The following is a 12,242-nucleotide window of genomic DNA, read 5'->3' as shown; positions in this document are numbered from 1 at the left end:
CTCACGGGCAAAGAGAGCTGCACACACAAGTGAACACTCTGCAAAAGGTTCACATCAGCAGGTCAGTATGCCAAAAATGATATCTACAATTATTATATTCTGAAGAAAACTTTGTAAGATAAAAAAGAGTGGAGTCTTCCGGAGGTGATTACCGCCTTCACCATGTACTGAAGCATAAATGCCATATTTTAACCCTTCTGGCAAAGTTTCACATTCGCCCTCTGACTGGCAGTCTGACCTCTAAAGTAATGACAATAATAGAGAGCATGAGAACAAATGAAATCATCTCTCTGTGTCGAGAAAACGGGAAGTATATTTTTACTTTTTCTCAAAGGTGGGGTATGTAATTTTGGAGAAACCAGCTCGAGTGCCCTATACTTTGAAAGTACACAACCGGAAAAAATCTGCCTCTTCCTTCAGACTTCCTTACAGAGCCCCTCCTCCAACACACACGGACGCACACATGACCAATGAGGGCACGAGATAAGTTTGTGCACAGATGGAAGTCTGACAGGCAGGTAGGCCATCCAGTTATTTTATCAGGGCCGGCAAAAATGATTGGTCGTGCTTTTTACAGTACTACAGCTTCCACAGATGACATTTTTTAATGTATTTATTGTCAAAGCATTTAATATATTCTTTGCTATCGGGGTGTTAAAGGTGGGGTAGGTAAATTTGAGAAACCGACTCTAGATACACTTTGTGTTATATTCCACGGAATGCTCTTAACATCCCGATAGCAATGAATATCTGAAGTGCTTTGACAAAAAATCCATAAGAAAAGAATGTAATCTGTGGAAGCCGTAGTACTGTAAAAAGCACGACCAATCATCTGAGCCGGCCCGGCTAAAATAACTGGATGGCCTACCTGCCTGTCAGCGTACCATCTGTGCACAAACTTATCTCATGCCCTCATTGGTCATGTGAGCGTTCGTGTGTGTTGGAGGAGGGGCTCTGTAAGGAAGTGACAGATTTTTTCCGGTTGTGTATTTTCCAAAATTACCTACCCCACCTTTAAGAGCATTCCATGGAATATAACAAAAAGTGTTTCTGAAATAAATTACATACCCCACCTTTAATGATTTCATTTTCATGCTGTGAGGTGAATGATGCCTATCGCTTTAAATGCACTATCCGCTAAATGCACATCAAATTGGCTTGAGCAAGGCACTATGAGCAGGTGTATTTCAACAAAGCCCTTTAGATAGATTAAAGTCCATTCCTCTCTCCCCTTTACTCGCCTATGAAAACCCTAAAATTAATTATCAATAAAACAAATAGAGTTGGAAGAATTGTGGCTTGTTAAAGCCGCATTAATGCATCACAAACAATCAAACGGTTACATAGTCAACATCATCCAATGTGTTACTGTCCCAAATCACTATTAACATTCAATATCTTTGTTCATCTTTCTTTCCATCTGACTTTTTGGGGTTTAAAGATCCATGAATCTGGATATACAGTATGTTGTTACAATCCAATATTATCTACCCAAAAGTAAAAAGAATGACACATATTTGTGTTTCCAGTGCCCTTAGTGTGAACCTTTGTGGCACAAACGTAGCCAAATGTGAAATTGTTATGAACCTAACACTGCAGTGTAAAAAGCTCTTTTCCCCCTATTAACCCTATAAGAAATCCAGATGTATTTCCTTTTAAAAGTTCAGTTTGGAGAGTTCAAAGGGAAGGTATCCTCATCAATGCAACATAAGCTTGTGTCTATGTGTGTGACACAGGAAGGTGTGAGAAAGAGGGTTTACAGTGCTGCATTTGAGGAAACATCCTTGATGAGGGTTAAGCTCAACTCAGGGTGGTGGTGAGGTTGCAGAAAGAAAGAGTGTGTTTAAACCTGCACAAACACTCACAGCCATATGACCCTTGTGTGCATGTGTTCTCAAGAGGAAGTGAGGGGGAAACCTCCACTTAAGCTGCCATTGTTCAGACCTTCATGGTTTTTACAGAGGAAGACTCAATTCTGTCAATTCTTTTTCTCTAACTCACTTTCCCCCTCAGAGGCTTTCTTCTCTTTTATTAATTAGATATACCCTTTTCCTTTATTTGCTCGACCTTTGTTTTGCATTGATGTGGCTAAACTACATTGAACTTAAATAAATGTACCAATCAAGTTTCACACACAGGCCAGATTTAATTTGTGTTATGCTGCCATCTATTGTCTAAAACCGGCAACGACTTGTTGGTCCGTTATTTTTAATATATAACGTTACACTGTAAACTTGCCAGGCAGGCATACTGTTACTTATTGACTATTTCACTTTATTTGTTAGATTTTGATTTAGTATATTTAAATGATATGTCAAACATGTAAGTGCTGAACAACGTATCAACAGAACGATCGTTTTAGTTTTTTACCCTGTATAGTAAACTGATCATAAAAATAGCTACTTTTGTTTTAGAACATGCAACGATTCGTCAGCCAGTTTAAAAAAGAGACATTAGAAACATAAACGTCTTGAAGTCTTTAAAAACATGGACCAAATTTCATGGTAGGCTATGAACATTACCCACAGTATGAGTAATCAAAAGAAACAAATTAAAACTATTATTCTTCTAAATCACATTTTGTAAATAAATAGATTCGTTCACCTATTGCTGGAGGGAACTGAACGTGCAGCAGCTGTGATTGAAACGCGCACAGCTGCACGTGCATCAATCACAGCTAATTAGCTACACCTGAGGCGGAGCTGTCCTATAAAACCTCCCTGCGGAAGCTTTCATTAAGTTTCACCTTTAGTCAAGCAGCAAGCACGGTTTCGCCCTGTGTAAAACAGCCACTATGCCTACAAAGAACGTTGTTGACGAGCGAATCTCCAAATTCAAAAACAAGGGGAAGGATCCAGCAGTAAGTTAATGTTATTTTGTTCACTGTCGTGCGTGTTAATGTTTTTATCAACACTGCATCTCGGTCTCTTGGCAGAAACTTCGAGATAAACGGATCTCTGCGTGCGTGGAGCTGCGCAAAGCTAACAAAGATGAAAACTTCATGAAGAGAAGAAACATCTCGGTGGACCTCTCTTCTGATTACATCTCCAACGAGATGGTCAGTAGGCTACACAGAAAACCCTACAAGTATGTTAAAACTAGCAGAGCCTCTAACGGTGTTTCTTTCATTTATAGGTGGCCTCGTTAGTTATTGAGGATATCATTAAAGACGTGAACTCCAACTGCAGGGAGTCCCAAACCCGAGGGTGCCAGGCCGCCAGGTGAGGGATCACTTATAAATGTGTGTTGGAACCAGTGATCTGTCGCACAACACAATAGGGACACAATTAGTTTGCTAATCAGGTAGACACTTTTATGCAGATTTCCCCTGGGGCTTCTAATAAATTGTAACCCTAACCCACTATTATATACTTGCTGGGTTACTTGAATATCTGCCAGTCTTTCACCTATTTAAAGTAGGTGGGATGGGGAAAAACTAGAGCAGTGTTTCCCCAAAGCAAACTTTTAGATGCAAAATCAAACTACAATAAAGTATATTTGATGAGCATTTCTGACCCAAAAAAAAAACACTGGCTAAAAGGTCAATTAAATATAATTTTGGAACATTTCAAATGTATTCTTTAAACATATGCCTGGTAAGACGTATATATTTCCTCCATCCTTCCTCAGGAAGCTGCTGTCTCAAGAGCGTGACCCCCCTCTGAAGGAGATCATAGATGCAGGGCTGCTGGTGCGCTTTGTGTCATTCCTGAGTATGGCTGATGAGCCCAATCTGCAGTTTGAAGCAGCTTGGGCCCTTACAAACATCGCCTCTGGGACATCTTGGCATACTCAACAGGTGTGAACAGTGTTGAAATAGGAATGCTAAACTAATGTTAACAGTGCCATTTATCTAGAACAGGTTATCAGGATCCTTGATAAAATCTTGTGTTTAAAACAGACTTGATGTACTTAATAATATAAGTGGATTGAAAGTGTAACATAACTGTTTTTGTGTTTCAGGTGGTGGAACATGGAGCTGTACCATCCTTCATCACCTTGCTGGCTTCACCCATGTTGCACATCAGTGAACAGGCGGTCTGGGCTCTTGGAAACATTGCAGGTTAAATGCAAAATTAATGTTTTATATAGCTAATATCTTTGAGTTTGACATTGAATTAACACAACTGATACATGTTTAGAGTAAATGGTCAAATGTAATGGGGTTCTATCTCTTCACTGTCGAAAGGCTTAGTTTTTAAATGTAATTGTGGTGGTAAACTGAAACTCCATCACAAACTTAACTTCTCTACAGGTGACTGTGCAGCTTATCGAGACATCCTGATTGAGTACAATGTTGTCCCGGCCTTACTGGCACGAATCAGCCAGGACACACCAGTAAGTTGCAGGCTCAGATTATTCACTTGACGTGCATTTCCTTTTTTACCATTATACTTGAGTGGCAACTTCGTAAAGGCAGAACTGCTGCAGTGTTTGTCTAAATGCTTTGATTACTCCAGGTTGGCTACTTGCGTAACCTGACATGGACATTATCCAACCTGTGTCGGAATAAGAACCCGTTCCCACCCTTGTCTGCAGTCCTGCAAGTGAGTAAAATGCTGGATAATTTATTAACAGCCTTGCAGATTTATTGAAGCTCGGCTCAGAAGATCAACACACGGTCAAGATGGGTCCAGATTACTAGCGAGATGACTAATGTGCTGTAACTGTTGCCCCTTCAGATGCTTCCCTCTTTGATTCAGTTGCTCCATCTCAGTGATAAGGACATCTTGTCTGATGCATGCTGGGCAATCTCTTACCTCTCAGACGGCGACAATGACCGCATTGATATTGTTGTGAGAACTGGCATCGTCCCTCGGCTGGTGGAGCTCATGAGCCACGAGGAGACCGGTGTCATGGTAGTGTTCTTAAACTCACTATTCAACTCAATTTTAAAACTGGAATAAGATATTTAAGATCTGTTGCTGCACCATCAATGTGAGACAAGTCTCTTTCTGATCATGCAACACAAGTAGCACCTCAAATGTTAAAGTAAAGCTTTTGGTCAAACAATAATCTTACCTGCCACTAACTATGGTTCAGTCAATCAGTTTCTTGTCTGCTCTTCAGACCCCGGCTCTCCGCTCAATCGGGAACATAGTGAGTGGCTCGGACCTCCAGACCCAGGTGGCCGTTGATGCCGAAGTTCTAAAAGTCATACCTGTACTGATGAGGCACCAGAAGCCCAGTGTTCAGAAGGAGGCAGCGTGGGCGTTATCCAACATTGCTGCAGGACCATGTAGGCAAATCCAACAGCTGATCACATGTGGCCTGCTCCCTCCCCTGGTGGAACAGCTCAAAAATGTAAGATGAAGCGTGACCTTCTGATCCTTTTCCAGTCTAGACATCAGTGTGCACTGTAGTATTACTTGAAATTAGTAATTCTTCATGGTCTTGTAATGTAAACGGGGACTAATTGTTTTTCTTAGGGAGACTTTAAAACTCAAAGGGAGGCAGTGTGGGCAGTGACAAACTTCACCAGTGGGGGCACTGTGGAGCAGGTGGTCCATTTGGTGCAGAGTGGGGCCCTGGAGGCAATCATCAACCTGTTACAGGTCAAAGATGCTAAAGTCATCCTGGTCATACTGGAGGCCATCAACAACATCTTCATGGTGAGTGTGAAACTTGAACTTCTAATAGTTTTAAACTTTAGTTGGAGAGATGGTTTTGGTTACCTTGCATTGTCTTTTCAGGCAGCAGAGAAGCTCGGGGAGACTGAGAAACTGAGCCTTTTGGTTGAAGAGCTTGGAGGACTTGACCGTATTGAGATGCTGCAGAGCCATGACAATGAGTTGGTGTACCAGACTGCTCATACCCTCATAGAGAAGTACTTTGGTGATGTAAGTAGCCCATGATTTCAATATTTCCTACATTATTTGAGATGAGGATTAGTGAATGAACATTCTCAAAGTGTTCTTGTATTCTATGTTAATTTGTGAACTTCATTGAAAGTCTTTGAATTAATCTTATATGTCTGAAGGCATTTTCTAAATGTGACTTATTATTTATATCTCCTAGGGTGATGTCGTGGGAGTCAAAGTCGAGAGTACAGAGGAAGCATTTGTATTCAAGACTTCTGATGTGAAGAGAACTTTTGAATTTTAAACGTACTATTGTATGCTTTCTAATTCAAGTTGAAAAAATAAAGGTTGTATATTAACTGGTGAAGTATATTTGCTTTGATGAAGGTTGCATTGGGAATGCTTTTGAAACCTGTTTTTTTTAAAGGGCTATTAATTGATCCAGGGCAAAGTAATGGCCACTGTTATGGATAAAATGATCTGTTAAACTGACTTTCATTGACTTTATTCTAGCTGATTAAAAATAGTTTTAAAGTATTTAAGGGCATTCAATATATTCTTACAGAGGCACCATCATTGCTGATAAACATTTCATGAGCTAAGACTTGTGAAGCTAAAGAGTTAAGCAAGCAGTAAAAGGGACTTTTTATTTTTATTTTACCAGAAGTCAGGTTTCAGTTTACTTCACAAAACTTTTCCACTTGCAAGTAAAAAAGGAATGGCCTATGCTCACTCATAGCTAATTGGGGTAAAAACAGAGGTAGGTTTTTTTTTTATAATTTTTTTTTTTAAATGTTAACATTACCAAGTGTTTGATTTTACCACTGTCAAAACTGACTTTTAAAATGTGTGGAAACTTACATTTGAATGAATTAAGCACATGTTTTCAATGGCCTAAAAGTGTGTTGACATGCACATATAAAAGATTGTTGCATCAAATTTCAATACAGAGGCGAACAATGTATTTTGTGGTGATCAAAGCATTTAAAAATGACTTTTCTAAATGCCACGGTAACATCGACACACTGACATGTGAATCCGCCGCTGCGGTGTGAAGAGGAAACACCGGTACGTTTCAGGTTCTAGCTCCGAGTCGGCCCTGTAAACGCGTTGGTGTGAAAGGGGCAATAGAGACGCTTTTGAAAAGCTCTGATGTCCAAAAGGAGTGTTGCCTCACAGGAGGCTACACCGGACTCATCTTCAGAGTCTGAAGCACCTGTAAATGTTCAGAATACCTCCAATCAGGCTGCCATGCAGAAGACCACAAATGCCTCACTCACTCCATGTTGCCTCTGGTCTGTCTTTTCATCAGAATCCCCCTCAGCTTGTCTCTGGACTCTGTGGACGACATGTATTACGGCTGCTCCCACAAGATGCTGATCAAAGTAAAACATCACTACTTCCCTTGGAGCACAGGGGAAGGTCTGCACATGTACACAAACCTTTGTGCTGTTAAAGCCATGATGAATAAAGACAACTATGATCCGCTGTCTTTTAATCACTTCCGGGCTCTGTGTGCCTACACAGGTGGGTCGTATGGAGAGTTGAACCGAGCAGTCCGCAGGGGGAAGGCTTCCTATGGGACCTCGTTTGAATTCCACTGCCTCCACTTCCTGCTGTCTGATACCATCCGGCTCCTAAAACTCAACCAAAGAAGCTGCTTCACCACCTACAGGAGGAGCAAACTGCTCTTCAGTGGAGAACCTGGACAAACTATGCACTTCGGTTCATTCGCCTCCAGCTCTCTCAGCAAGGACCTACGACAGTTTGGAAAGGGGACCTGCTTTGAGATACGCACATGTTTCAGTGCCTACCTCAAGTCCTATTCAGAGTTTGATTCAAACGAGGATGAAGTATTAATTCCTCCGTATGAAATGTTCAATATTGTATCTGGACACTTCAGGACAGAACCATTTACACTGGAGACGGCCGGACTTTACAGCAGTCTCAACTGCCAGGCTGTGGAGCCTTTTAGAAGTTGAGACGGCCGGACTTTACAGCAGTCTCAACTGCCAGGCTGTGGAGCCTTTTAGAAGTTAACACTTTGTTTAATAAAGTTTAACTGTCACCAGATCAGCAGCCACATTTCTATTTTGCTTCACAATCTTGAGTTTATTAAAACAATGTCTTTCTTTTTTGTATTTATTATATATATTTATTATAAATATATATTTGTGCTGAAGACTTTTCCTTAAGTCCTACATTTTTATTTGACTGTTTTCATTATCTTTTGTTTGTATTTGACATTGTGGGAGGAGCCAGTGTTCTCAGTGAGATCTTAAAAACTCAATCCGAAGATCATTTTATAAACAGCCAGGGACATGCTGTCATGTTAAGCAAAAAATAGAAGCGCAAACCTGTCCCCGACTGAAGAAAAACAAGAAATAAAAAAGGACAAGTCTCAGTACAAATAATTATTCACTAATTTTGATGAATGGGATTCACATAAAGCCAAATCAAAACTAACTTACAGAACTCCTTAAGGCAATGTTTACATCACAACAAAAATCATTTAAAGGTCCCATGTCATGCTTTTCCGGTTATTACCCGTCCCCTGGTGTGTTATGCATGTAAACGGTCTGCAAAGTACAACCTGTAGCGAGTAAAACTCTAACGCAGCGTGCATTGAAGCTTGCCGGCGGGAGTGTCTGAAGCTCGAGCAACGACCAATCACATGAATCTCCCGCCTCGGACGCACAAGCACGCGGATTGATTGGCTATAGCTTGTACTGGCATGATTTGATTGGCTGACACTTCCGCCGAAGCTAAAGAAAACATTGCGCAACTTTTGAAGCGAGCAAAGTCTCTCTCTCTCGCTCTCGGCCACATGGCTCATGGGGGGGGGGGGGCAGGAGCTCTAACAAGCCTATACAGAGATGCTGTATGAGAAACCAATGTGATTTTGGAAAATTGCACAATATAAATCTATTTTAGTATACCTCAACAATGGAATTATGATCAGTAGAAATGGCCATGACATGGGACCTTTAACAAAAATGTAAACATGTTTTAAACATATGCAGTAATTGTGGTATGAACATCTGGACAATGTCAGTTATAGAGAATAGAGAGAGAACACTGATTATCTTTAAAAAATATATAAAACATGACCTGTGACCCAGTACGGGCAAGGTGAATAAAGCCACAAAGAGGATATTGAGTGAAGCTCAATTTTGACATGACAGTGAACACATAACAAAAAAACGAAATTCAATTTCTTCTCCAGTTGTATCAAGGTCTCCAAAACTTTACCCAAGACGGTATTTTCAAGTTCAATATTGTGTCTTTCCTGGTTGGTACATTGCCAGAGTAAATCTTCATATTCCACAAGAGAAACAGGAAGTGTTGCAATAGGCTGTGAACCAGAAAGGCAATTTGCTAAAAATATACAATTGTTCAAGGCAAGGTCAGCTGTTTAAAAAAGAAACCATTGCTGACACTGACCTGTTAGTGTCACACAAGAGAATGCATGTGTGGCTCCTTTGGTGTTTTATTAATATAAATAATACCCGTAACAATCAGTGTGTATGTGTTTATGTGTGTTTGAGCGTCTACATTTTCTCGTAGCTGAGTTCCTGTCCGCAGGTGGTGCAGGTTTTCTTGTAGAGGTCCTCCTCCTCATCCACTACCTCCTCCGGTCCGTATTGATGTTGGTGGACGCTGGTGTCTTTGGTCCACATGCTGCTCCTCACCGCCCGGCGCAGCTCTGACACACATCACACATGAACATTAAACATAAATACTATCGAGTTGATGCTCACAGATCATAATCTTTATGTGTCCACAGTCACTGGCCGTTTCTCAATCGCGAGTACACATGCTGCAGAGCAACTATTTCAAGTATACTACGTGATAGAGTGGCGCAGAATGCTGGGCATTTAAAATGCATTTAAACAGTCCTTCGGCGCCCCTCGATGAAGTAGTATACTCTAAATAGTTGCTCTGCAGCAGTTAGACTCGCGATTGAGAAACGGCCACTGACTCATACAGGAAACCGACCTTTGACTTTCTTGTTGAAGCGCTTTTGCTTCTGCACCTCTTTGTTCTCTTCTCTCGTCTCTTTAGCTTCCTCCAAGGCTTCCTCAGAGCCCCACACCTCCATACATCTCTTCTCCACCTGGGAAACAGAAATATACGAACTGTAGTTCATATAGACTCAGGAAAACATACATAAGGCATTATTTGTCATGTGACCAAAATGTTTGTGGCTTTGATTTAGGAATGCAACTAATGATTAACTGTATTATTGATCAGACTATCTATAATTTAGTTCTATATATATGTGTATTATTTTCCTGCTAAATAAATGTTTCATAGCCCAAGATTCAATATTCAGATTTATTGAAAAGTCATGCAATATAAAAAGAGTAAAGCTGACACAACAACAAATTCAACTAAAAATACTTTCAAAAGAGTTAATTAATTATGTGATGACTATTCGATCCTTTCAGTACTACTTTTCATCACAGCTTGATAATATTTTGTTATTTATAGATTGGTCTAAACATATTTTTTCTTCTTTTGGAAAATGTTGGGCAGTTCCCACATTTCCACTGACTTTACCAAGACAAATTTAATTGATATATTATTCTTAAATGATATGATTCATGATGTGATTTTGATCATAGTTGTAATGCAATATTTGCAATTAAAAATGTTAATGTATGTATAATGTATTATAGTTTTTATTTTCCAACTTGTTATGTAGACGTATTTACTTATTTAGAGCACTTAGAGCACAAGGAAAACACTGGATTCTTCCGGGTTCGTTCACAGAAAAAAAAATGATATCATTAAAATGATCAGAACATTGATATTGATAGAAAATGGACACATTTGCCCACCAACACACACACACACACACACACACACACACACACACACACACACACACACACACACACACACACACACACACACACACACACACACACACACACACACACACACACACACACACACACACACACACACACACACACACACACACACACACACACACACACACACACACACACACACACACACACACACACACACACACACACACACACACACACACACACACACACACACACACACACACACACACACACACACACACACACACACACACACCAGCAAGTACCTGTACTTTGAGGTACAGCTTCATGTCTCCCCAGGTTGGGTTGTGAGGGTTTTTCTTCAGGGTGAACCTGAGTGGAGGCTCTCTCTGGTCGAGGTCACAGTCCTTCAGCAGGTACTGCTTCTTCGCCTCAGTTCTGGAGATCAGCTTATGCTTCTCCTCGTTGTCTCTGAGGGCAAAAAGGAATCCACTGTTAATACCTGTGATCGGATTCAGTCAGGTGAGTTTAAATAAAAGTTACAATCTGAAGAAAAACTAGAATTAAATAAAAAAATAAAAAGCTGAGTACTTATTATCGGGGTACCTTGACAACATTTCAAAGACTATTGACAGTCAGGGGATGGTCACATCACAAATCCAACTGTTTTTATTTGTAAACGTTTCAATTGATTTCAGTCATTTCCACGTCACGACTTCAAATCAATTAAGTACTGTAACACGTCTTGTTTCAATAGCTTCTATATTATGTGAGGTAATCACTCTAAATGACTTTTGAATTGTAGTACTACACTGGACAAGAAGGAGTCACATCTATTTTATGTGATTAGAGGTTTTTTAAAGTTATTTTAACATTCTCGGGAATTCTGCAGGTTTTCTATCCTTATCCTAACACATCACCTGATATCAGTGCGGTGTGTGTGTGTGTGTGTGTGTGTGCGTGTGCGTGTGCGTGTGCGTGTGTGTGTGCGTGTGTGTGTGTGTGTGTGTGTGTACCTGCACTTGTCACAGACAGACAGGTCAAAGCTGTTGCTGAGGTATGAGTCCATAAAGGGTTTTAGACAGTCATCGCACAGCAGGTAGTCTGGCTCTATTACTGGAGCTGAAAACAAAACAACTCTTAATACACATATGAGTAATAAAAAAAGCATGCATGTACCCACTCAAGTCAACAAACAACACACAATCACACTCACCTGGCTGATGCACAACCTTCCTGACCCTCTGCTCTTCTTCTCCGTAACCCTCCTCCTCGATGAAGAAGCCGGCTCCAGAGTCGATGGTCTTGGAGACTTTGGCCGACGTTGCTCCCTCCACGGCGGACAAAGAGCGGCTCGCTAGTCGGGCTTGCCGGAGCATCAACGCCTGCTGTCGGTTCCTCTCGATCTTAGCCCGCATCGCTGCAGAAAGTTCGGGTTTGGGAGTGTGTGGAGAGGAGGGCCCCGGTGCACACACTCCCTCCGACTCTGACGGATCCATGCTGTTCTCTCAAACAGCGATCATCATTTAGAGATGTACAAACGGCGTGTTTTGTTACATTCAATTCAGCGTTAGTCTGTTTTTAAAGTTGCATGCTTCCGGTTGTGTCTTCTTCTTTT

At 40.8% G+C, this 12,242-nt stretch overlaps 2 protein-coding genes and 1 long non-coding RNA gene across 3 annotated transcripts; 1 reads left to right on the top strand and 2 right to left on the bottom strand.

Annotated features, from left to right (window-relative positions):
- Window positions 1-2,710: 2,710 nt before the first annotated feature.
- Window positions 2,711-6,160, top strand: kpna7 (karyopherin alpha 7 (importin alpha 8)). Its single transcript, XM_079676363.1, has 12 exons — window positions 2,711-2,860; window positions 2,936-3,058; window positions 3,136-3,221; window positions 3,631-3,799; window positions 3,964-4,063; window positions 4,256-4,338; window positions 4,461-4,547; window positions 4,683-4,859; window positions 5,071-5,304; window positions 5,430-5,612; window positions 5,694-5,840; window positions 6,019-6,160. The coding sequence occupies exons 1-12, from the start codon at window positions 2,795-2,797 to the stop codon at window positions 6,103-6,105; spliced, it is 1,542 nt and encodes a 513-aa protein (XP_079532489.1). The 5' UTR covers window positions 2,711-2,794; the 3' UTR covers window positions 6,106-6,160.
- Window positions 6,114-7,380, bottom strand: LOC307036261. Its single transcript, XR_013807302.1, has 2 exons — window positions 7,244-7,380; window positions 6,114-7,139 (listed from the first exon to the last, which is right to left on the bottom strand). It is a non-coding gene; the product is annotated as an uncharacterized lncRNA (long non-coding RNA).
- An 820-nt stretch (window positions 7,381-8,200) lies between these two features.
- Window positions 8,201-12,233, bottom strand: xpa (xeroderma pigmentosum, complementation group A). The gene is made up of 5 exons (XM_079676383.1): window positions 11,841-12,233; window positions 11,641-11,746; window positions 10,930-11,095; window positions 9,801-9,918; window positions 8,201-9,507 (listed from the first exon to the last, which is right to left on the bottom strand). Exons 1-5 carry the CDS (start codon window positions 12,121-12,123, stop codon window positions 9,353-9,355), a joined length of 828 nt encoding a protein of 275 aa, XP_079532509.1. The 5' UTR covers window positions 12,124-12,233; the 3' UTR covers window positions 8,201-9,352.
- Window positions 12,234-12,242: the final 9 nt, after the last annotated feature.

The sequence above is a fragment of the Notothenia rossii genome (genome assembly GCF_949606895.1).
Source record: "Notothenia rossii genome assembly, chromosome: 1".
Classification (NCBI taxonomy): Eukaryota; Metazoa; Chordata; class Actinopteri; order Perciformes; family Nototheniidae; genus Notothenia; species Notothenia rossii.
The sequence above is the reverse complement of the archived record's forward strand: the minus strand, read 5'-3'. Positions and strand labels throughout refer to the sequence as shown.

Bases quoted from the DNA above. Each gene is read 5' to 3' on its own strand.
- kpna7 (XM_079676363.1), top strand. From the start codon at position 2,795: ATGCCTACAAAGAACGTTGTTGACGAGCGAATCTCCAAATTCAAAAAC. The intron at 3,800-3,963 runs GTGTGAACAGTG...TTTGTGTTTCAG, and splicing joins CATCTTGGCATACTCAACAG to GTGGTGGAACATGGAGCTGT. The intron at 5,613-5,693 runs GTGAGTGTGAAA...TTGTCTTTTCAG, and splicing joins CCATCAACAACATCTTCATG to GCAGCAGAGAAGCTCGGGGA.
- xpa (XM_079676383.1), bottom strand. From the start codon at position 12,123: ATGGATCCGTCAGAGTCGGAGGGAGTGTGTGCACCGGGGCCCTCCTCT. The intron at 9,919-10,929 runs GTACTTGCTGGT...TCTGTTTCCCAG, and splicing joins AGCTGTACCTCAAAGTACAG to GTGGAGAAGAGATGTATGGA. The intron at 9,508-9,800 runs GTCGGTTTCCTG...GATGTGTGTCAG, and splicing joins CTTCAACAAGAAAGTCAAAG to AGCTGCGCCGGGCGGTGAGG.